Raw genomic sequence first — 24,896 nt, 5'->3', positions numbered from 1 at the left:
GACACCACAGGGGCTAATTTGAAACCTCAGGAGCCTGGCTCTAGATAAAAATGACAAGGTAAGGGTGGGGTTGTGGCTCAGTGGTGGAATGCTCGCCTACCATGCATGAGGTACTGGGTTCAATCCTCAGCACCACATAAAAATAAAAAATAAAGACATTGTGTCCACCTAAAACTAAAACATAAATATTAAAAAAAAAATGACAAGAATACTTCAACAACACTTGAAGACCTGTTTAAAAGATGAAATTGAGAACAAGGAAAAAATGATTTCAAGAAGGCTCCAAGTTAGCAAACTCCAGCAATCTCCTGATAGTAGCTAAGTTATCAGGAGTGCAATGTGAAAAGTAATCTTAGAATACCAGTAAGTTCTGACTTGCACAAAAATATTGCTCATCCTAGAACTTGTACTCAGGTGGCACCTGGGGATCTGAAGGGAGAAAAGAACAAAAGGAATCAACTCTGATCAGCTTCCCACCATCTTCCCAGAAACCAGGGAGAAAACATAGCCTAAGACAGCAATGAAACCCCAGGCATCATTCTGCCCCAAGCATCAAGCACCTAGGGGTGACTGGGGCAGAAACTCCCCTTTCCAGACACCACCAATCAGATTCACTTTGGTCAACTAATAACTTATTTTTTCTTCCTTTGTTCTAAATGTTATAATTCTTTCTCATCTATCAAACTCAAAAAGGGTATAGGGTATTCATTTTAAAAGACTCAATTTATAGGTCTTCATGGGCTCAACTTTTAAAAATTCTAGACAGAAGGTTGAATTGAGTTGTGCTTATGGTACAACATAATTAAAGGTAGGGCTAGTGACATTTCAGAAATAAGTAAAAACAATAATCAGAGGGAAAAGACCAGAATGCACCAAAACACAATTGGAAAACAAGAATAGTGAAATAACACGGTTGTCTAACTCGAAGTTTTTGTTTCACACACTGAAGCTTAACATGGTGATCTTTTTACATGCAAGTCAACTTGGTCACCCTCTGCTCCATCCCTCACATGGCTTTCCACGTATTCGGGATGCAAGCCAAAGTCCCTGTTGTGGCCTGACACCTCCATCTTGCCCTATCCTTGACTACCACTCTCTTCTTCCTCTAGTTGCACTGCCACCTTGTGTTGTCTGAACATGCCAAGTAACTTCTTACCACAGGGCCTGTGCCCTGATGCTTGCACCCCAAAGACATCTGGATCACTACCTGGTCTGCTGTGAACAGACCAAGTAGGGATCTTCAGACATCCACAGATGCTGGAGGAGCTTTCACTACACAAAAAGAACCAGATGCTTTGAACAATGTTCAAAAAGAACAATGTTTTGAATGCTCTATGTATGCTTCACATTTCACTTTATTAGAATAATCTCAACTTTGGACTTATTTCTCAGGGCTCCCTGAAATCTGTTTTATGAAGAAAGGTTTAACTAGCCAGGCATGGTGGCGCAAACCATTTGCCCCCGCTAATGAGAGACTGAGGTCTTGGATCACTTAAGCCCAGGAGTTCAACACATGCGTGGGCAATGTAGTGAAATTCCATTTCAAATAAAGAGAAAGGTTTGCCTAGAAGACTATGCACAATAAAAGGAACAGACTCTCCAAAATGTTGTTACATGGAAGAACCATTATGCAAAGTACAAGAAGTCAAGACACAAAAAATATATCATGTATGATTCTGTTTATATGAAAATTTCCAGAAAAGGCAAATCCATAGAGATGGAAAGCAGTTCAGTGGTTGCCTGAGGCTAGAGAAGAAAATAGGAATTGACTACAGATGGCTAGAGCTTCTATTAGATATTAACTAGGGACAAATATTAAGTCTTCAAATAAATCACAAAACTATTACAAGGGCTAAGCAGGGCTCCTGGTCCAGTTTCACAGGACCATAAAAATGGGTAAAGGGTGAAGTGAGTTGCAACAATAAGAAAGATGAAGAGGGGGCTGGGGTTGTGGCTCAGTGATAGAGCACTTGCCTAGCTTGTGCAAGGTGCTGGCTCAATCCTCAGCAACACATAAAAATACATAAACTAGAGGTATTGTGTCCATTCACAACTAAAAAAAGAAAGAAAAAGATGAAGAAAAGAAGAAAATATTACTTTCTAGATGAGTACCCTGAGTCAGTGATTAAGAAAGCTATGAAGGTACACACCCCTGCATCCAGTCCCACCTACCCATGCTTAAGAATTAGTTAAAAGCCAGCCAGCAAGTCTCCCTCATCATCTGCATGGACTAACACAGGAGGTTCTCCCCCAACCCAACTACTGAAAATTAATCTTTGTCTTTACAATGAGCAGCAGACAGCTCAGCTTCAGCCTGCTTACCTGGAATAGTGTGCACTTCATCCAGGATCATGAGGCCCCATTCCTGTGTTTTAAGCCACTCCATGACTCGCTCAGCCTCCCAGGACCTCTTGGTAGTGTGGCCCAGCATGGAGTACGTGCTAATGGCAATGGAGCAGCCTATGGGCTTGTCCTTGGCATCAGAGGTGAAGCGGCAGATCTGGCTGTCATCAATGGTGGACCACATCTTGAACTGGGCTTTCCACTGCTCCACAGACACAGCAGAGTTGCCCAGCACCAGACAGCGCTTTCTGACAGTGCACGCAGCAGTCACACCAACCAGGGACTTCCCAGCACCTATAAGAAATCAAGGGATAATCCTACCAAAAGCCAGGTTGAAATGAAGGACAGGGATGATCAGGGACTCTTTAGCACAGGAATCTAGGCAAAATTTTATAGTGGTCCTCACAGCAGACATTTGTGAGGCATGTACTGCTCCAGCTTGCTTTCCTCTTTAAAAAGAGGCATGCCCACTTTACACATGAGTAAAATCAGTGGGTGCTGGGCCCTTCTCTAGAACCTTACACAGAACCCCTTTAAATGGTGAAACCTTAAAACCAAACATTGAGAAGAAATATTTCTGTTAGCACTATTTTGAAGAAAGGAAAACTAGATGGAGAAGTACCTTGCCGGTGGCCTTAAGATACTGGTGCTAGGAACAGTGCACTTAGCATACATCCTGCAAAGGAAGGACTCGGCAGATGACAGCTATTAATTATTATACAGAAAACAGGGCTTAAGGATGCATTTAAAGGGCTGGGGTTGTGGCTCATTGGTAGAGTGCTTGCCTAGCATGCATGAGGCACTGGGTTCAATCCTCAGCACCACATATAAAAATAAAGGGAGGTTGGGGATGTGGCTCAGTGATAGGGCGCTCACCTACCATGTGCAGGGCGCTGGGTTCTATCCTCAGCACCACATTAAAAAATAAAATAAAGGTATTGTGTCCAACTACAACTAAAAAATACTTTTAAAAACCATGTGTTTAAAGTGTACACAATACTAGAAAAGACAGAGAAGGTGAGTTTACTATCATCTACCACCCAAAGAACAAGATAAAAATCAATATTCCTTTCAACACAAATTCTTCCTTTACCATCAAAATAACCTATGAAGTTAAAAAAAAAAAGACGGAAACTAAAGGCAGAGACCCATGTCTTAGGGACTTTGTGGGGGTGGGGGTGGGGAGTAGTCCCCAAAGGAGTCGTGTGGCCTCTGGTTAAGAACCTAGTAGGATAGGACTTTTTTTTTTTAATTTGTTCTAATTAGTTGTGCATGGGGACTTGACATTCTTAAGGATAAGTGAGGTTGGTCAGGTGCCAATGTTGCTGCTGCTGCTGCTGACTTTTCTCAGCCTTGCACACCATCAAAAGCCCTTCAGGAACAAACAAATCCATGCATCATTAGCCCGATTTTGCAGAATAGAAACCTAACTCTCTTGTACACAGAATGCCTACCAGCACTATCTCACCCCATACCTGCTCTGGTTTTCTTCATGTCCTCTACCATTGCCTGAGATTTAATACGTTGCTTAATTGATCTGTTTATTATCAGTCTGTATCCCAGATGAAGGAGCTCCATAGCCCTAGGGCTTAAGCAAGGAGCCACACACAGTAAGCATTCAATAAATATTTGCCAAGTCATGTATAGGGAAGTACCTAACCTCAGCTGTCCCTTGGAAAGGTATGACTTAGGAAAATGTGCCGAGGGAGAGTGGGAGGCAGCCGGCAGGTCCAGAGAGAAGCCTGGCCAACTTCCTCATTCAGGTTCCACTCACCGCAAGGAAGAACAATGACTCCCGATCGTGCACGTCCATTCCCAAACATCTTCCGCAGGCTCTTCTCCTGATAGGGCCTGAGGACAGCTGTGGGTTTCAGGTCAATGTTTATATCAGGGTTGACAGAATCATTCCGGAAGTCATATTCTGCTAACAGAGGGTACTCCAGGTGTATACAACGTTTCTGGAGCTCCTCAATCATTTCCTGAGGAGTCAGTATGAAGGAGGTTTTATTATCTTGTTAACTCCAAAAGTATGTTAAAAAACAACACATATTCCATTGAATCCAATGTTCAGAAAATGGCATTTTATCCAAAAGAATATATTTCACATCTTGCTTGCTAACAATTAGGTTAAAGGACAAAAAGCAATCCAAACTAGTAACACTGGCAAAACGAACTCTAATCAGAATCAAATGGATTCTCAGCAACTGTTTCTCATATCTCTTCAGATTTGCTTGTGAAAGTCTCTGTGAACTTGTGGGGACCAGCCTTCTAGCCTGAGGAAGAATAACATGATGGCCCACAGACACAAAAATGGGAATACAACTAAGGAACAAAAAGGAATCTCTTTCTCTCACACATATTACAGAGGAAGTTAGCGCAGGGCTGGACACATTTACTGGAGAAGCAAGGAGTGTACATTCACTAACCTGTTTGACTTCAAAGGATACTGTCTGTGTCTCTTCTTCTTCTTCTTCATCCTTGTCCATTTGCTCATAAAAGTCAAACAAGTCCGTAGGGATGTCAGATTTACCCTGTGGATCTGTCACCCGGGAAGTAGAAGGCCCACTGCCACTATCTGCCATCTTAGAAATCTGCTAAGAGAAAGGCAGGTTTCTGGACTTGCACAAAACATTTGACCCTGACATAATCAAACAAGAAATAAAGTTGCAAAGGGGGAGTAAAAGGCTGGGCTGCTAGATTGCCAGTGCTAGAGTAAAGGAGAGAGCTGAAATCCCAAACATCCAGACCCTAGGTAACCCAGGAGCCCACGCACTCACGGCAGATTTGCTTGTGAAAGTCTCTGTGATGAGTTCAGTGGCCTCCCCCTCAGCATTCCTCAGGCGGCATTCGCGGATCACTGGATCTTGGAGAAGATGCTGGATGACATCGGGGTGGGAGCTTTCAACAAAGTACCTACAAGCAGGAAAGGAAGGAGGTGCCTACTGACCACTTCCTCATTTCCAAAAGACTATGCTAATCACTTGATTCAATGGTCTGGAAATAGTGGCCTCATAATGACTTTCCTTACTCTTTTGCTCCCCCTACAACTCTCTGCCAAATCACAGCTTGGCTCTGACAAAACATGAGAGTTGGGGGCAAATCCCTACTTTGAAGTCAAGTCAGCCAGGGGTCTGAGCCCTAGCTCCCTTACTAGTGGAAACACAGTGGCCAGCAAATGAATTTCCCACATGGGCCACATCTCTTTGTTCTTTTTATCTGTGCTTCAGGGGAGTGAGATGTTTGCACAGAGCAGACAGCCCATGCACATTAGCTCCTGCCCACAGCCCTTCCTCCTATCTAGTGCATGGAGGATGACAGTGCCTTGGGATGGGCCTATCAAAGAATCTCTTACCTGTTGTGTTTTAGGACCAGCTTGACTTTCCCATAGCTGACAGTACACAACTGCAAGTAGACACAACACCCAACAGGCAAAATTAGCAATGAGCAGCTCATTCAGAAACATTCTCTACTGGTCAATCTTACCATCTTCCAACCAAGTGAACAGCTGGGTTTACTTTAGCAAAACCCATTGTATGATCCTAAAACAGATAAGCCTAAACAGAACTTCTTTCACTGGCTTCTGATTTTTGACAAAACCTTCCTCCTTCCTAGCTAATTCTCAGCCACATCTCTTAATTTATAAAACACTGCTTAAACTCCCCTTTTTGTGTTTCCCATTTTACTTTCTTCTCCATGCCAACAGCCCCCATCCTAATCCAGAGGTTTATCCTATCACAACAATGTTACTATAGCTCCTAGCATACAAGTGTGCATGGAGTATATACTTAGTAATTACTTAGTAATAACTAATAACTTGCTGCATAAAGAAAATATAAAACCACCTAGCCTTCCCATCAATGTTCCTATTTCTTCAACTAGAATTTAGGGAATACAGCTTAAATCCTCCCAGCTTCCCAACAACCTTCAGGAAGGAATCCAGCAGAGATTATGTGGTGGCCATAAAAATCTTCCACTCAGACCTTGGGCTGCTGCCTACCCCTGCTGCCCCTCTGATCCACCACTGCATTGCCCCAGGGACCAATACAGGACATTTCCAAAAACTCCTCTCTCTAGACACCTTGCAAGAAAAAAGAACTCTCTCCAGAGTTCCTGCCAGCTTCCCCGGGAGTGGATGCCTAATGGCCTCTTCTGCCACTCCAGAATTGGAATCTGAATCAAATTCCCATTAGATCAGGCAAAGATAATGAAAGTCACCATTCATCTCTTCTGAATAGCATTCATCCATGTTCAAATGCTGCTCAAACATTACTTCAATATTTGAAGTTCTTTTTTACTATCCCTAATAGAACTCATTGACTCTGAGTCTCATGCAAGTATTTACCCTTAAATGGAGTTTGGCAACTATATCAGTCAGTTCAGGCTGCCATAACAAAATACCACAGAGTGGGTGTCTTAAACAACATTTTATTTTCTTCGAGTTCTGGAGGCTAGAAATTCATAATCAAGGTACCTGCTGATTCAATTTCTGGTGAGGGTTTTATTCCTGGTTTATAGACTGCCACCTTCTTATTGTGCAATACAACAGGGAGGCAGATAGAGCTCTCTAGTGTCTCCTAATAAGGATACTAATCCTATTGGATCAGAGCCACACTCTTAGGTCTTCATTTGGTTGAAACAAATATAATTATTGGCCTCAGGATTTGAACATATAAATTTTGGGGGACACAATCCATTCCACCACATCACCCATTTTGGGCTGCTTTCCCAAATAACCCTGGCTAGTATATGTCTGAATTACTACCCCCACTGTGTTAGTACAACACTGGGTCCACAGGAATAGCAATGGGTTATTATTATGCTTCCCACAAAAGATACAAATGGCACATTTTCATGGCTATCATAGAATGATAATCAGTAGCATCTAGCCCCATTATTACCACACTGTCAAGGCAGGCAGAAATGCTAGCCTCAGCCCCGACTTGCCTTAATAAACTGAATAATTCCATCAGGGACTCCAGTCTTGCTGAGCTTCCTGAGGTACTCAGTGATGTCACTGGTTTGCAGCCCAACACTGACAGCTGCATACAGGGAGTAGGCAGTTAGCTTGTATTCATGTACATGGGTTGGTCGGCACACGGGCTCTGCAATAGCCACCAGGAAGTCTTGGGCATATTTGTAAACTGGAGAGAAAGCTTCCAAGAAGATGTGGCCATCAGGAGCCTGAGAAACACAAAATCAACACAACAGACAAGAAAACTAATGAGATGCAAAAACTCAAGACTCTTTCCCATACTGTTATCAAGAAAGGATAAGCCATCTGACACCAGGGATACTTGTGCAACCAGTACTTCAGAGAACTGTAGGTACTGTTACTTTAACCAGATACAGAAGAGCAGGGGAAAAAAGAAGAAGAGGTTTCCCAAATTAGTATCTGTTTCCCACTGTTCTGCAGAGGAAAATCTTCCCCACATTACTGGCTATCCTCAAGCTACTTTTTGGCTAGATTTCAACTGAGTATAGAACATTAATTATTTTAATGTTGCACAAAAGCTGGCTACTAAAAAATTATGAAATAAATTGTTAACAGAATAAATGCTATTTATTAGGCCAGTAAAGTACTTTCCAATATGTAGTAGGTAGAACTAGGGAAGGAGTGGAAGTGAAAGGGTTAGAGATGAAGAAAGCCCAAGCATGTTTGGCTGACCTATGTGTGACCAGCTGTTCAAACAGCTGGTTGCCTCTCCCAGCTGGTTCCGAGAGGCTGTATCCGACATTTTGGGGTCTAAGAATGTCCAAGATTTAGCTGCCACTCTAGACCTTTGGGCCCTGCCTGACAGAAGGCATGCTTACCACCCAGAGGGGTCTGGAGGTGTGGTCATCCTTCAGTGGCATCTGCAGCCTATAGTCCTTGGCTCCGTATTCATCCACTTTGGTCCCGGCCTCATCCACCTGCTTCCCGGCAGCCGAGGGGACTGCCTCCTGAGAGTCGTTTCCAGGGGTGTCGTCTTCATCTTCCTCTTCATCCTCATAGTGCCGCTTCTTGGACTTCTTCTTGTCTGCGGATACCGACACAGAAGTGAGCCCAGCGGGAATCTCAGTTCACTATGCACTACAGGCAGGAACCTGGAAGCAGCTTCATTCCACGGGCGCCTCCATCTCCTAAGCAAGAGCCATCTGAACCCCGCAGGCGTCGAGTCCCTCAACCTCCTCCCACCCACAGCTGCTGGTAGGGCTGCGCCCAGGTCCCTCATCTCCCCTGCCCGGCGGTCCGCGGGACAAGGTGTACGCGTGGGCTCGGCCGCAGCCAATACACCCGGGGCAGCTCTGACACCGAGCGGTGAGGGCGGGGCCGACAGGAACAGAAAAGACACACCGCGCCCGTGCCTCCTCTCACCGCGGTCCGCCCGGTCTCTTTTGCCCATGGCAGCGACGTTAACAGCCCTTGGACACCCCCAGCGCCGACCGCTCACCGTGGCGTCTTCTTTCAGAGGAACTTCCGGCCCACAACGGAAGCTTAGCACCACTCACAGGAAGTCCCGCCTTTGGTCTCAGGTCCGGGAAGGGAAGGGTTGGAGAGGTGTAACGGGTTTCGGTCACGTGTTGCGGACGACCTCTAGTCCGGAAGTGAGGTGATTGTCGGGCGCCGGTGTCTTCGGGCAGCTCGCCATTGTCGCTGGGGTAGAACATTGAACAAATTAAAGGCCTTGTCCTAGAATTTAAGTTCCAAAGGAGCCTTGAACGAATAAATATGGTGCGAAGTGCTCTGAGGTAAAATAACACGGCCCAGAATAATGGGCAGGTGCCATTCTAGAGTGGTCCTGGAATACCCCTCCTAAGTGGAGTTATGTGAGCTGCAAAAATGATGGACCTAGGGAAAGGTGTAGATTTGGAGGGTGGTCTTAACGTATTATATATGAGGCAGCTGTATTAGTTTGCTCAATTTATTCATAACAAATACCACAGACTACATCACTTAAACAGAAATTTAATTTCTCACTGTTCTGGAGGATAAGGTCCAATCTGATTGGGTTCCTGGTGAGGGCCTGATTATTGGCTGGCAGAAAGCCACTTTCTCCCTGTGTCCTTTTGACATCTCTTTACTTGTAAAGACACTAGTCCTATTAGATTAGCCCCACCATTACTACCTCTTTTCAACCCGCATTATTCTTTACAGGCCCTATTTTCAAATACAGTCATAGTGAGGGCTAGGCCTTCCATACATGAATTTTGGAGAAGATGCTGTTCCCATAGCAGTGGCCTATTAAACAATTGTCAAGAACAATATTATATATGATTCTGAAGTTCTGGATAGCATTATAAATTTGGGAATTGTCAACATATCTGATATTAAAGCTATAGAACTGGTTGCGGTTACCTAGGGAGTGAATGAATGTAGGTAGAGGCCCAAGGACTGAGGACCTTTCATAGTGAAGAGGTTGCAAAAATAGCATGGTACTGGTACCAAAACAGGAAGGTAGACCACTGGTACAGAATAGAGGACACAGAGACCAATCCACAAAATTACAACTACCTTATATTAGACAAAGGTGCCAAAAGCATGCAATGGAGAAAGGATAGCATCTTCAACAAATGGTGCTGGGAGAACTGGAAATCCATATGCAACAAAATGAAGTTGAATCCCTCTCTCTAACCTTGCACAAAAGTTAACTCAAAATGGATCAAGGAGCTAGGAATCAAACCAGAAACTCTGCGTCTAATAGAAAAAAAAGTTGGCCCTAATCTCCATCTTGTGGGGTCGGGCTCCAAATTCCTTAATAGGACACCGATAGCACAAGAGTTAAAATCAAGAATCAATAATTGGGACGTATTCAAACTAAAAAGTTCTTTCTCAGCAAGAGAAACAATAAGAGAGGTAAATAGGGAGCCTACATCCTGGGAACAAATATTTACCCCTCACACTTCAGATAGAGCCCTAATATCCAGAGTATACAAAGAACTCAAAAAATTAAACAATAAGAAAATAAATAACCCAATCAACAAATGGGCCAAGGATCTGAACAGACACTTCTCAGAGGAGGATATACAATCAATCAACAAATACATGAAAAAATGCTCACCATCTCTAGCAATCAGAGAAATGCAAATTAAAACCACTCTAAAATACCATCTCACTCCAGTAAGAATGGCAGCCATTATGAAGTCAAACAATAACAAGTGCTGGCGAGGATGTGGGGAAAAGGGTACACTTGTACATTGCTGGTGGGACTGCAAATTGGTTCAGCCAATTTGGAAAGCAGTATGGAGATTCCTTGGAAAGCTGGGAATGGAACCACCATTTGACCCAGCTATTCCCCTTCTCAGACTATACCCAAAAGACCTAAAAAGAGCATACAACAGGGACACAGCTACATCAATGTTCATAGCAGCATAATTCACAATAGCTAGACTGTGGAACCAACCCAGATGTCCTTCAATAGATGAATGGATAAAAAAAATGTGGCATTTATACACAATGGAATATTACTCAGCACTAAAAAATAACAAAATTATGGCATTTGCAGGGAAATGGATGCATTAGAGCAGATTGTGCTAAGTGAAGCTAGCCAATCCCTAAAAAACAAATGCAGAATGTCTTCTTTGATATAAGGGGGGCTACTCAAAACAAAGCAGGGAGGAAGAGCATGAGAAGAAGATTACCATTAAATAGGGATGAGAGGTGCATGGGAATGGGAGAGAGAAGGGGAATTGCATGTAAGATGGTAGAAGACCCTCATGGTTATGCAAAATTACATATAAGATGGTGTGAGGGGGAAGATAAAAGAGAGAGAAACGTGTCACAGTAGATTGGGTAGAAAGAGGTGATGGGAGGGGAGGGGAGGGGAGTGGGGATAAGAAGGGCAGCACAATACAATAGACACTAATATGGCCCTACGTATAAACATGGCTGTATAACCAATGTGATCCTGCAATCTGTACACGTGGAAAAATAAGATTATGTACCCCATTTGGATCAAATGTATGATATGTCAAGATCATTGTAATGTTTTGAGCAACTAATAAAAAAATTTAAAAAAAAAAAAAGGAGTCTTGGGTAACACCACCCGAAGGGCAATCAGAAGATGGTAAAATTAGGAGGCCTGGAAGTGCTCATTTCATTTCAAAGTGGAGGAAGGAATGGACTATGTCAAATGCTACTGATCAACAGATTAGATTAAAAGATTAGATTAAACATTGAGACTCAGCAATAGATTTGCAATGTAGAGATCAGTTCTCTGCTGAATGACTTTAGTACATTGAAGATTTGCTGTTGGCCCATAGTCTAAGTGAATTTCACTGAAGAGGTGGAAGAACCACACTTTTTAAACTGGCTTTTATGTTGATAGTGGTGGCACACATGCCTGAAATCCCAGCTACTTGGGAGGCTGAGACAGGAGGACTTGCAAATTTGACATCAGCCTTACCAATTTTGCAAGACCCCATCTGAAAAGATTAAAAAAGAAAGTCTGGGAATGTTGTTCAACAGTAGAATACCCCTGGGTTTAATCCCCAGTTCTTAAAAAAAAAAAAACCCAAAAACCTAATAAGTGAAACTGACTTTTATATTTTCATGTTTTCCCTTTGTTTAAAGTAAAAAATCTTGAAAATTGGTAGAAAGTATAGCAAAGGCTACTTAAACCACACACAACACTACCCTCTAGCTGTCTACTTAAGGGATGGGAGGAGGGGTGGGGGTGGAGGACCCTGGGCTTTCTTTGCAATTGCTAGTTAAGCACCCTATCACTGAGCTACATTCCCAGACTTTTTTTCTGTGAGTAGTTTTCTCTCTCTCTTTTGTTTGTATGTGTAGGTGTCTTTATACCATGAAAATATTACTTGTCCAAGTAATATTGTGAGCTACAAAAATGATGTACCATATTGACATATGGTGATTTTATATCCTCTTTTGTTTTATTCACTTCTTAAAGTGAGTGTTTAATAACAATTTAATATTTCATTGCATGACAATATCATAATTTACTTAGCCAGACCCTAGTTGGGGGCATTGGGATAGTACCTGTTTACCCAGTTATGAGTAGCTCTATGATGAATATCTTCAGATACAAATTATATATTTTTTTTGTACCAGAGATTAAACCCAGGGGTGCTAAGCCACTGAGCCATAGCCCCAGTATTGGCATCAGATCAATATTGGCATCAGATTCACCATTTTAGGTCAGGAGCCATTTTATCTAGAGGTTCCAAAGTTTCAATTCTGAGGCAGTGCTGCTTAAGAACAAGTACCTGCTAAAACAATCAACCCCATCCAGCTTAAACTCATATGCAGTTTATGAGATTCTTGTGGGCTTTAAAGCTGCTCTTTAAGTGCCAACAGGCTGCTGCTCTCCTTGAAGGGACAGCCTTGTGGTTATGCCTCCTGTTATGGACAATAAATCTCTTGCGTGATATTCTGGTGTGTGGTGTGGTTCTTGGACTTCACATGGACTCTGCAAGTGTCCTTTCACCCAGCCTATTTTATTATTTTATTTTGAGGCAGGATCTTGCTAAATTGCTTAGGGCATCGTGAAATTGCTTTGAACTCGGGATCCTCCTGCCTCAGCCTCCCAAGCCACTGGGATTACAGTGTGAACAGCTGCACCCAATTTGGTGTAAAGGCATTTTTAAGATATGATTAACAGTCACAATTAATAGAGTTTAAGTAAAGTTTATCCTCAGTAGTGTGAGTTGACCGATCCTATCACTTGAAGGCCTTCAGGGCAAAGACAGGCTGAAGTGGCACACACCTGTAAACCAGCAATTTGGGAGGCTGAGGCAGGAAGATCACAAATTCCAGGCCAGTCTAGGCAATTTATCAAGACCCTCTCTCAAAATAAAAACAAAAGAATTGAAGGTATGGCTCAGTGGTAGAGTGCCCCCTGGGTTCAGTCCCTAGTACCACCAAAAAACAAAAATTTTAAAAAAAAAGCTTACAGTTTTTCTGAGAATAAGGGAATTCTGCCTCCAGACTACAAGAGAGATTCCAAGTTTCTAGCCTTTGGATTCAAGAGTACAACTCTTTTTTTTCCACATTTTTTATTTGTGCATTATAGGTGTATATATTGATGGGAAAAATACAACATGTATGTGAATTTCTGACTTGCTAGCCCCTACAGCTATGTGAGACAATTCCTTAAACTAACTCTATCTCTTGCTTTCTCACTGTTTTTCAATGAAAATACATTCCTTCATTTGAGATAGATGGGCTCTCAGGAGAGAAAAAAAGAGACTCTTAGTAGATAGAGATCCAGATCTGCAAGCATAACCAATCATACTTGCCTCTTTAGTTAGATGAACAAAACATTTAGCATATAGGTCAACCAGAACAAAAACATAACCAATTTAAACTCACCATATTCAAAGACTTATACAACATGCCCACAATTAATTTATAGCTAGACTGCTTAGACAAAAAAGGAAACACTGTGAACCCCAAATATCAAATGACTGTCTTGGCATTTGATTTTCAAAGAAGCTTCCTTGAGAATCTGCGCATTTCTTCCCAGAAAAGTCATATATAATCTGAGAACTCAACCTTAGGTGTGTCACTTGTTTTCTCTTCCCCAAGAAGTGAATGGCACTTGTGCCCTGTGTTTGGGATGTGTAGTCCCTTGCCGGTCTTCAATAAATCTTTGCTTGTGCCTTGCTTTGGATGCATCTTGGAATTCTTTTCAGCAACATAAGTCAAGAATCCACCTGGCTGAGTTGAGCTCGTATTTGAAGGGAAAGCAAGGAACAAGAGACTGGTAAGCGAGTAATGAAAGATGGAGACCAGGCAGAGATACACACAAGAATTTATTTGTCAGAGCTGACAAATAAAGGCCATCTCTCTATAAGAGAGAGCGGCAAAACAGGCTTGAATTCTGGGGCTTTTATGGGAGAGGCTCAGGAATCAGTGCCAGGCGGGTCCTAATGTGGGTGGTTAAGGGCTGGGTTGGTGTGGGGGAGTGGTGTGCCTCTCTCAGAAAGGCCCTTCTGTGGGAAAGCAAAACTTTTTCCTTAAAATGGCAGCTGTCACTTAAGATGCCCATCCAGATGCTAAAGCAAGGACCTTATACTATTGTCCCTTGGGGATTCCTCCTTGGACCCTTGTCCTGTGACACTGTTAGAAAGAACAAGGTGCCACAAGAAATCAAACACGAGCTCTAAAATGGGCGGGCAAGGCATTTTCTTCTAAGAGAACCCGGCTGGCAAGCAGGCCTGGTGGGCAGTCCATCAGTTTACATACCTAATGAAGCACTGCCCTTCATCCTGATTCGAAACTCAGGGCACAATTAGGGGTACAATCAATGATAGGTAACAGGAAAGGACTATAATTAAAATGGCTACAAATCTGATCCAATTAAGGCTGAATAGTATTTTCTGAAAATGGACCACCAGGCTTTTTATTTCTCACAGACACTAGGAGTCATTTCTCTGAAGAATCATGACTAATACAGATTTTGGTTCAGGGAAATAGGGTGCTGCCATTACCAATATCTAAAAACGTGGACATGATTTGGAATTGGGTAATGGGTAGAAGTTGTAATTTTTTTTTTTTTTTCCCCAGTACTGGGGATTGAACTTAGGGCCTCTTGCTTGCTAGGCAAGTCTCTATCACTGACCTATATCCCAAGGCTGAAAGAATTTTGAGGTGTATGATAGGAAAACTTTAGTTGTCTTGAAGAGATTGGTAGTAGAAATATGGATTGCCCCAACCCCTTGCCCCTAGCAACTGGGATTACAGGTGTGTGTGCCACTGCACACAGCCAATTTTAGGTTTTTATAGGCATACCTTACCGCATTCATAATGATTTCCACAGGATTCATTCCTAGACATTAAAATTGCTAGGTTAGAGAGGACTCCTCTGAGGCTTGGGCTTGCATGCTATATGAAGGTATTAATTTAAACAATCTTTATGAGAGACCAATCTTCTTCCTTAGTAGGTAAGATAGTAGGCTTTGTGCTTTATTGCTTGTTTTGCTTTTTTTTTTAACTGGGAATTGAACCTGGGGCACTTTACCACGGAGCTATATCTTCAGTGCTTTTTTAAAAATTTGAGATAGAACTTTACTGAGTTGCTCTCTCCTAGAGAGTCATCAACTCAAGCAAGAAGCTACATTTGCAAACACACTGTGTCCAAGAAGACATCAGAACAAAACAATCACAGTGGAAATAAATATCAGCTTTATTAACACTCAAAGTGCCATTCATTTATATTCATTCCATAGTCCAGAAGGCTACTTAGAGTAAGCCTTTGCACCACAATCTTTCAAAAAAAAAAAAACTAATATGTAAGAAAAAGCAATTTTCATTGTGCTAATAATTGCAAGCCTTCATGCATGATATATCTAAACAAAGATGTGTGCCAACAATATACAAATTTCCATATAAACAAAGTCATTGATAACTAACAAAATATAAACATGGTTTCTTTTATATTAGATTTTTAAAAAAGCTATTTACCAGCAAGAAAAAAATAAGAACATAGAAATTATAAAACTCAAAAATTTTATACATTTTTACAAGCACAATTTTGAATGAACATAAACTCAAAATGTGCATGAAATGTGGCACATACCACACTATAATCTGGCTTCTGGGAGGTTCTAATCACACCGGTTCCTTTTAACATAGTAATCTTAGTGACATTCAGCCTCAACATTGGACTTTATTCCTAACACTAGTAATTTTACATGGTACTGCATATTAAAACAAGATTTTCTTCAAATACAGTAACATTGTCAGATCGGAAACCTAATTTCCAATTCTTTTTCTGCCAGTTACTTAAAACACAGTACAGTATAAAGACACAATAATATATGTTTGGACATTTCTAAACCAATTTTTAATCAGTCACAGAGAATCACAATATACCATTGTATTGTTTTATAAAACCAGTCTGACCTTGCCCGTTAGGGGAAAAACTAAAAGGTTGTAATCTTTTAGGGGTATAATAAAGAAAATATTTAAAAAACAACAGTAGGACAGGCCCACAGCAACTGGAGATATAAAAATCTTGACACCTTTTCAAAACAATTTCATTTCTCACATTTTTTTCATAGCTTTGAGAATTCAAAGGCCATGTTAGTGGACAGTGTGTTTTGCTACTGCTTAAAGCCTGTCTTTCTCTTAATTTGCATTTCACAGAATTGTCAAAAGAATTCAATGCCTTTCCTTGCAATAATATTTTAATTGAGCTCTAAGTACAACTTGTCTCCAATTCTGGAAATACAAATACATCTTAAATGGTTAAAAACAAAATTAAAAAAATATTTTGATCAGCCAGCTGAAAATATATTCATATAGTAAATAAATCTCTCAGAAAGCTTTTATATATATTTAATTATCCTAACTAAATAGTACCCTTATAAAACAAGTTCATAAAAATGTAGAAATGAAATGAAAATAAGAATTTACTGGGATATATATACATGTGCCTACAAACAGAAAAAGACATTTCCACACATACACACATCCCGATACAGAGTTACAAAGCATACTTACAACTTAGTAATGGATTTTAGAATACAGTTATAAAATTAGAAAGTAAACTGGAACTCCTGAGTTCTTAAGACAAAGATAGAACCATAGATAAGTTTTAGAAGTAAGTCAGACATAGCAGTGCAGTAACTGATGGCTACATCTTGAGAGAAGTTGAAACAGACACAGACAGTAGTTTAATGCACCCATTCATGACGCTCATACACTCAACAATTATTGGTCAGAGTAGTAAATCAGTGTACAAATGAAACATTTCCAAAAATGTGCAAAAAAGTCAACCTTAATAGGAAACAAAAACCTCTGTATATAATTATAAACTGCCCAGCATTCAAATGAGATTAAAAACATTTACTGAGAGAAACCAATATGTTAAATATAGAGATTTAATGGCTACTTTTAAAAATGTACATTAAGTCAAAGGGTCAATTTACAAATTGATAATCATAGTCTGCAACAATTAAAAGTTTATTTTTAAATTTATCCAAGTTTACTTTTATTTACAATGAATAAAAAGAATCATGTGAAATGTAAGAGATGTCAGACATTAAAAGTATTTTTGGTATTAACTTTTTTATAATATTTCAGGATGCAGGGTAGCAAATTTAAAAACCAACAGTGATAGAAAAAATGTAAACCTTTTGCTAAATAAGATTGTATTAAAACAATAGCTTGTGTTTAAAGAAATATTCTTATCCCTATACACTATACTTTTAATTGAAAAGAGTGTTTTAAGGGTTTGGCCCCCTTTTCTTTTGCCCATAAGCCTTTCAGCTCAAATGTTTTCACTAGTCTTCTCCTTATAACCAGGTGGAAAAAAAATTTCTTTGGAAAATGAGAACATGTCAAATTCATTCTGGAGTCTAAGCATCTAACAGAGTTTAAGATATAATTGTGTTACTTATCTCTCCCCCTTTAAGTAATGCTAATGCTAAAATTATAATTACATAATTTTTAAAAAGAAGTTTTAAAAATATATAAATAAGTGAACACAAAAGTGCTTTTCAGGATAGTCATAAACTTTTCTCAACTGGCATTAAGAGATTTAGATTATTTGGGGACAAATTCTGCACATATACTAAAAAGTAGACATCTCCTTATGTTCCAAAATGTCTATGGCACAAAGCAGACATCAGTCATAACCTATTTTTCTTCACAGCTTTGCTGAAATGCCCCCGCAAGTCAAATACAAGCTCATAAATGTTAAGACACTAGAAGAAGATACGCCACCACCCTGAGGCACTGGACGTCAATATGTATCTACATGCATCTGTGCTCAAGTGACGTTAGTAAGATTGGCACGTGTACAAGCTTCATTTTGTAATGACTACCTAACTCCTTAATAGTTGAAATAAATTCTGTACCTCTAAATGCAAACACTGAGCACCTGTCCTTTTCCTTGAATGATAGACCAGTATACAAATTATACTAGTACCTGCTTTATTATTTTTATTCTAGTAGCTTACAGTGGGCAGATATAACAGTGCGAATCATTTTGGCTATGTGTGCAGGGAATATAAAAGCTTTGGTTTAAAGTAATTCTAAAAATACAGATTGTGATGCAAATACGAAGTCATCAGGCAGAGGGAATAACAGTATTCATGATTTAATGCCTTTGTTGTTATTAACAACAATATGACTGTCAATTAAAATGCACAATTATGAAAAAACCCAAAGAATTATGTAAGAGACTGTGTACGAAACAGACACAATTTACTCTTTCATTTACTATGACTCCTCCCTCACCTTCTGAAACTCAGCCTTGACTACTGTCACTTCCACTGAGAAAAAAAAAAAAAAAAAATCTCTAAGCTCCTGAGAGCGCTCTACAGCTCTGAAAGGTGAGGATGGAGAAAGATGGATGGCCCTGATCCTTCCCATACCTATTAGGGCATGTTGCTCAGACCATGGCAGAAGTCAAAGCAAAGTTAAAAGAAACGATGAAGGAGGAACAGTGGATTCACAGCATGCCTTCCCTAGCCAACCAATAAGAGGTATAAGAGAATTTCCTTTTGAATACTTGGTAAGCTAAGGAAGCTGGTTTAGATAATGTCTGGCAGAAATTCTATCCAAAAGAATTCATGAAGAACTATGTTAAGATCAATTACTTCCTATTTAAGAAGTATACATAAGCTCATTTTTACACACACACATACACACACACAAATTGAATTTTAGTCTATTTTTAGCAACCAAAAGTTTGGCAATTTACAATAAATACCTTTATTAAAAATCACTTATACTAGCTACTTATGAAAAATGTACTGGAGTTCCTACTTGAGGATGATTACTGTCATCCATCATCAGTAGGTCTTAACATTTTTTGAGTTGTTCTTCCAAGAATAAAGACTGATCTAATCGAACATTCATATCTTTGCTTCCTTCCCGCCCTTGCTCCAATTCCAACCACATGCACGCCCACGCCCGCGCCCGCGCGCACACACATGCACTCTCAATTCTCTCTTCACAGAAAAGCTAGAATATTAGTAAAAATGTTAGTTTAAAACTAAGGATTAGAATTCACTACCCCTGTATTTCCTGCTCAATGCCCTAAGTCTCATTGCCTCAACATTTTAAAACTATTTAAATGATCTCTTTAGGGCAAAAAACAACCACTCTAGCTCAGCTATGAAAAATCACAACTAAACCATAGTATAAAGAACTTGGACGATGTCAATGTGATTAAAAATCAAGTAGTCAACTCAGAAAACAATTTGCTATCTTTCTTTAGAATGAGAATCCATCTTACTATGTTTATTTTAGGAATTCATGTCTAGTGGAGACTGCAATGTGTCTATCACAAATGCTAATGTTTCTTCTCTCCTAACATTAAAAAAAAAAAAAAAAGAGGTAGAAAAAGATAGGAGGAGGAAGCAGGCATTAAGAAACATTTAAGGGCCAATATACAGTTTAAGGCCAAATGAATTCATGAAGCCTATTGATTTTGGAAAAACATCTTCATTTTGGTGGGTAACTTGAATTAGTAAAATAAAATAAAATTAAGGCATACAGAGAAAAAGGCACTACTAAAAATTAACAACTGCTTTACATTAACTGTTAAACAATTTTAAAATTCAAATAAATATGCACATTACAATAAAAACAAATGCTAAGCTTAAAGATAAAATAATATGGTCTGGAGAAATTGTCAAGCATAAATAACAATGTTGACAGAGTTAATTTTCTATCAAATGTTTTCGGTATTTTCACAATTTAGACAAAAAGAAAATATTTTTTTTTCTTTCAAAGAAACTGCTGGGTATAAAAACATCGTATTATGGAATAAATGTTCCCCTCCCTGGAACAATTTGAGTAAAGGTTGTGTTTTGTAGTAACAGAGGGTCCTGAGAAAGAGGTTGTCTGGCCTAGAGGGGAGGACTCCAATTTGGGGACATATTTTAATTCCTCCTTAATGACATTTTATAAACATTTTAGTTTATAACAGCCAAATAAGATTAGCCCAAATTGCTTTCCCCTTACCTTCATTAAAAAAAAAACATAACATTTTAAAACATCACTGCTGAACTTTCAAGAGTTAGGGTATGGCATGAAGTAGATTAACTATCTGTTGTCCATGTTCTTGCTAGACTGTGACCTAGGATGTAATTCAGTGCCTGACAAAGTAAGTCACAGTTACTAAATAAATAAATGAAAAAAGAAATTCACCCTATTTTAAAGAAAATGGATAGATTTGTATATTTGATTGACATCATGTGGTTTTATATAAAACTATTGGCTCCTAGACCCCCAGACAATATTGTTGGCAGAGAATTCTGCCATGGGCCAAGGAGTTTGCAGGTAGCTTGGTCACCTTGCTAAACCACACAGGTTTAATTTTATTTCCTTAGTGATTTCATATACCTTATAAACAACTCCATCTCAGATAAACCACAGATCAGACCTAACCTATTTCAGAGTTGTTGTAGCAAAAAGCTGTAAAGAAATATTTTCATTCTTTTCATGTAATTCCTACTGGGAACAGAGTAAAGACCCTTAAATGAAAGCCAATTCGATTTATTCTGAAATCAAAGTTAGAATTTCCTTTTGTAGTTCAGCATGTGCATACTCAATTTCTTACATATATTAAGGGTGTGCCTTTTAAAACTTTAAGGCAGTATAGTCTTAGTCATTTTTAAAGTAAAAAACATGCTTTTGTAAACAAGGAAAAGTGCTAGGATTTTTCAAGACACTCATTCTGAAATTTTCAGTCTGTGTATCTTTAAATATATTTTAAAGAATTAGCAATCCATCGAAATTTCCACTAGTCATTATGATATTTTTCAACTCTTTAAATTCAATATACTTTACAATGTAAATGATCTTATATTTGGTCCAAGCCTAAGTCATGCCACTTTGAATCTCTCAAGGCCTAAGTATAAAGGTATTTCCTGAAAAGCACATATAAGACTGCTAGTAAATCTTCTCCAGCACCAAAAAGTCTGCCACTGTCAAAGCAGAATGCATTTTAAAGGCACAAAGTCAGCAGTCTGGCCATTTTCCAGCCTCAGCAAAGAAAAACTAGAAGAAGAATCAGTTGTGCATTTAAAAAACAAAATACATTTATAGTCATCTTAAAAAGTTCAAATTTCATTTGTTGACCCATACCAACATTAGAAAGAAGAAAAAACAGAGTGTAATATTGAATTTCCCCTGATAAATGTGTTTCCTTCCAATTTTTTTAAAAATTTACCTTGGTCTTCCATGTCCCCACCCCCATGTCAAGCTCTTTTTGTTCTAGTAGTTTTTATGTATATTAACTTTTATTTGGTTTTTGGTACCTTCACAACTTGTTTGGAGTAAATTCACATCATATTCTATATAATAACTCTGTAAACTATTAGTCTATTTTTAAGTCTTTACATAAAAGAATAGTACTGTCCCATAGCTGATAATTTTTTCTCTTTTAAAATATAAATCAATGGTCTTCTGCAGCAGTGTTAAGGTAGTAGTTTCTTTTCGGTGCCTTCATTTTCTATAGCATTTAAAAAAGAAAATGGAGACTGAAAAAAGCAAACAATTTTGCTTTGCATTCCATAATCTTCCCAGATTTCTTTCTTGAGAGTATTTGCCTCATATTCTGTACTGCTGGTTACCCTGACAGACCAAAAATGAGCCAAAGCGAAATCACAGGAGACAAAGAAACAAAGAAAAGTCCACTGGTCCAGATAGCATGATCTTGCTCAAGTAGAAAAAATACCCTCATTCATAAAAGATAAAGAGATTATAATAGATCCACATACTTGGGGATTATGTTTCTAGCTCAAAGATTAGGTAGTGGATTCATCAAAGCAGGAGGCACCTGATTTTTGTTCTTTGCAAGCTGCTTCCTTTGATTTTTCAGAATATGGGAGAAGCGTCAACAACTAATTTTGTGCTTTGACTTCTCAGACTAGCAGATGGAATTTCAAATATTCCTTTCTACAGGAAATGCCAGGTGAGACCTTGATATGGTAAACCAAGACCTATACAATTTTGAAACAAAGTACTTTTGAGCCCCTAAATGAGCGTACTTTGTGGCAGAAAATAAGAATACCTTAGTCCCTTATGAATTCTATGAAAGGCATCACATTTAGGGCCTCCTGGAAGACTATTATTTTCTAGATCTTTAAAAATAAAGTACTTCACACTTGCTTTGATAGGCTGAAAAAAATTACAAGTAGCCAAATTATTGACATCCTCATCTTTTTCATTAGCATAATTCCATTAGAGATGGTGGAATCTTTCCCAGCTGTCTCTTTTCATTTTATGTCCCTTCTCTTAGTGGATACCCTATTCTAGAAATGCCTTACAGCATTTTAACCTTCCTGTTTACAGTAAACATTTTGTTTGATATGGTTTTCTCTGCCCATGATTATGAATTGACTTTTAAGTAAAGAATACACACCGATGCTGAGCTCACTGATGCTAGTGACAATGCACATACCTCTTAGATATTCATATCTTCTAATCAAAACACATTGTTTCTAAAATGGAAGAATTACTGATTTGGATGTAAGAGTCTGCTGGTAAAGAAGCGATTGCTACTTGCTGAGATCATTCACCCTGGGCTTAAGGCAGTGGTATCTGCTCTTATAAAACCCTCATTTTGCAATACATTAAAACTTTTTCTTTGAAATTTGCTTTTTTTTTTTTTTTTTTTTTTTGTAATTACTACTTTGTAAATTGCTGTTTTCAGTTTATAGTTGGGACTGGCCTTTCCTCTGGGGTTTCTTAACTTCAGTATTTTTGACATTTGGGGCAGGATAATTCTTTTGGGGGGAACTGGCCTCCACCCACTAGATGCCAGAAGTATCTTCCCATTTGTGACAAACAAAACGTCTCCAGGCATTGCTAAACCCAAGTGAAATGTCCCTGTGCCACCAATGACAATCTCACTATTTTACGTGGCGTCTTAATTTTCTGAGGTGCTTCAGTATTCTGTGATCCCAAGAAAAGAATTTCTTCTCATTACATTAGCTTTACACATGGATACTCCAGGCTTCACCCTTAGTTTCTAAAGACTGTTAGCTATGGGAAATCAGGAGCTAGATAGGAAGACAGAATATATGATTTTTATTTTTTCTCAATTTCCTTAATTTTGGGACTTCCCCCCTCAAATAAAGCACATAGTTTAAAATACGCTAAACAACACTCAATTCATTTTTTCATTATTTCTGCTTACTAGCAGATGTGGTCTCTTCTTTGCTCACACATTTAATGAGAGCAATCTCTTTTTGTCTCTTAGATTTACTCATTGACTTCCCATATCTGCTTTAAAACAAAACAGTATTTTTTTTTTTTTTTAAAGCAGAACACTATCCCTCAAGGTTTACAGATTCCAGTAACATGGATCTATTATAGTGTATTTGCTTACTATACTGGTTAGAATTACAAATAAACATACCTCTTAGATATTCATATCTTCTATCAAGATTCCTACTGAGCAAAAAGCTTGGTAGACAGAGGTTATGATCTAAAGAATACAGATATAAGAAAAAATCTATATTCTTTGAGTACCTACCCTAAACTCAAGTTTAGGGCTCAACCCCACAAATGAGGAACTACTTTAAATACTATCACTAAAAACTACAAATTGTACATCATTTTCTCCTTGTCTTTCACGTCTCCCCAACACTATCAATATGTCAGCGATACAGGGAAAGACTCTACAATCTTTCGGTATTCCAAATGATTTGTTTGTACTAAAAAGACTTACTATGTACTAAAGTGCTTTATCTCTCTGAACCACATCAGTACATTATTTAAAAAAAAAAAAAAGTAGTTGTTTCAAGTTCTTGTAAGGGAAAAAAGACTAAATATAAAAAATTTAGGTTACTATCATTATTATTATTAAACAAATTTAACCAAGAATCAAGAGAAATACTTTCCCTCTTGTCTTTTTTCTCCCCCATCTCTCTTTTTTTATAAAAAAAGAAAAGTGCAGTCAGAGAGAAGGTGAACGATCAGATGGGAGCTGGGTGGAGGCACAGGAGAGGTTACCAGCTGCTAGTGATAATGCACAAACATGTGCCTTAAGAGTTCATCAGCTGAAGGTCTCAGTTTGGCCTCTACAAAAATCCGTTTGAGGAAGTCTCGGGTATAGTCTGAAACATGAGGTGGCAGCTTTGGGTTTGTTGGCTGAGTGGCAATCTTAAAGATGGCAGCCATTGCTTCAAATTCAGCCCAAGGAGGTTTTTCAGTCAGCATTTCTACCACAGTACATGCTACACTCCTAAAAAGAAATAAACAGAAATACATAATTTGAGCAATAACATCAGGAAAGAAAGCAGGCAAACCAGAAAATGACAAACAGGAATAAGTTCACACACATTTAAACATGACTTGATTCAAGTTTCATTAAAACACTTTTAATTACATAAAACCGTAAAATAAACATAAAAATCAAAAGCATACCACAATTTAATTACTATCATGCCATCTATGAGATGAGGCAAAGAACATTATTGATTTTATAATTTTTGCTTTATAATCTGCCTAATCTTAAAGATAAATTTTTTGTCTTCTTTTTATAAAGAATATAAGTATTAGAATTTTTTTGCTAGAGTTTTTAGGATGGGCATAGTGGTATATGCCTGTAATCCCAGCAGCTTAGGAGGCTGAGGCAGGAGGATGGCAA

At 38.9% G+C, this 24,896-nt stretch overlaps 2 protein-coding genes across 6 annotated transcripts in view; both read right to left on the bottom strand.

The window, feature by feature from the left end:
• The window catches only part of Ercc3 (ERCC excision repair 3, TFIIH core complex helicase subunit), a 30,516-nt gene extending 21,688 nt beyond the window's left edge, over positions 1-8,828 (bottom strand). The window contains exons 1-8 of one of the 4 annotated variants that reach the window (XM_071619263.1): positions 8,775-8,828; positions 8,155-8,360; positions 7,288-7,524; positions 5,696-5,745; positions 5,121-5,256; positions 4,770-4,934; positions 4,118-4,322; positions 2,323-2,637 (exon numbers count right to left, since the gene is read on the bottom strand). In XM_071619263.1, coding sequence (XP_071475364.1) covers positions 2,323-2,637; positions 4,118-4,322; positions 4,770-4,934; positions 5,121-5,256; positions 5,696-5,745; positions 7,288-7,524; positions 8,155-8,196 — 1,150 coding nt within the window. In that variant the 5' untranslated portion in view covers positions 8,197-8,360; positions 8,775-8,828. Of the gene's footprint in view, positions 1-2,322; positions 2,638-4,117; positions 4,323-4,769; positions 4,935-5,120; positions 5,257-5,695; positions 5,746-7,287; positions 7,525-8,154; positions 8,361-8,677 lie in introns of all 4 variants that reach the window. The other 3 variants (XM_027936836.2, XM_027936835.2, XM_071619262.1) reach the window with 3 other exon arrangements.
• A 6,615-nt stretch (positions 8,829-15,443) lies between these two features.
• The window catches only part of Map3k2 (mitogen-activated protein kinase kinase kinase 2), an 80,794-nt gene continuing 71,341 nt past the window's right edge, over positions 15,444-24,896 (bottom strand). For both annotated transcript variants that reach the window (XM_027936779.2, XM_071619261.1), the window contains one exon: positions 15,444-24,491. In XM_027936779.2, coding sequence (XP_027792580.1) covers positions 24,266-24,491 — 226 coding nt within the window. In that variant the 3' untranslated portion in view covers positions 15,444-24,265. The remainder of the gene's footprint in view (positions 24,492-24,896) is intronic.

Source organism: Marmota flaviventris, chromosome 11, assembly GCF_047511675.1.
Source record: "Marmota flaviventris isolate mMarFla1 chromosome 11, mMarFla1.hap1, whole genome shotgun sequence".
NCBI classification, from domain to species: domain Eukaryota; kingdom Metazoa; phylum Chordata; class Mammalia; order Rodentia; family Sciuridae; genus Marmota; species Marmota flaviventris.
Note: the sequence above shows the minus strand (reverse complement) of the source record. Positions and strands in the feature narration are given on the sequence as shown.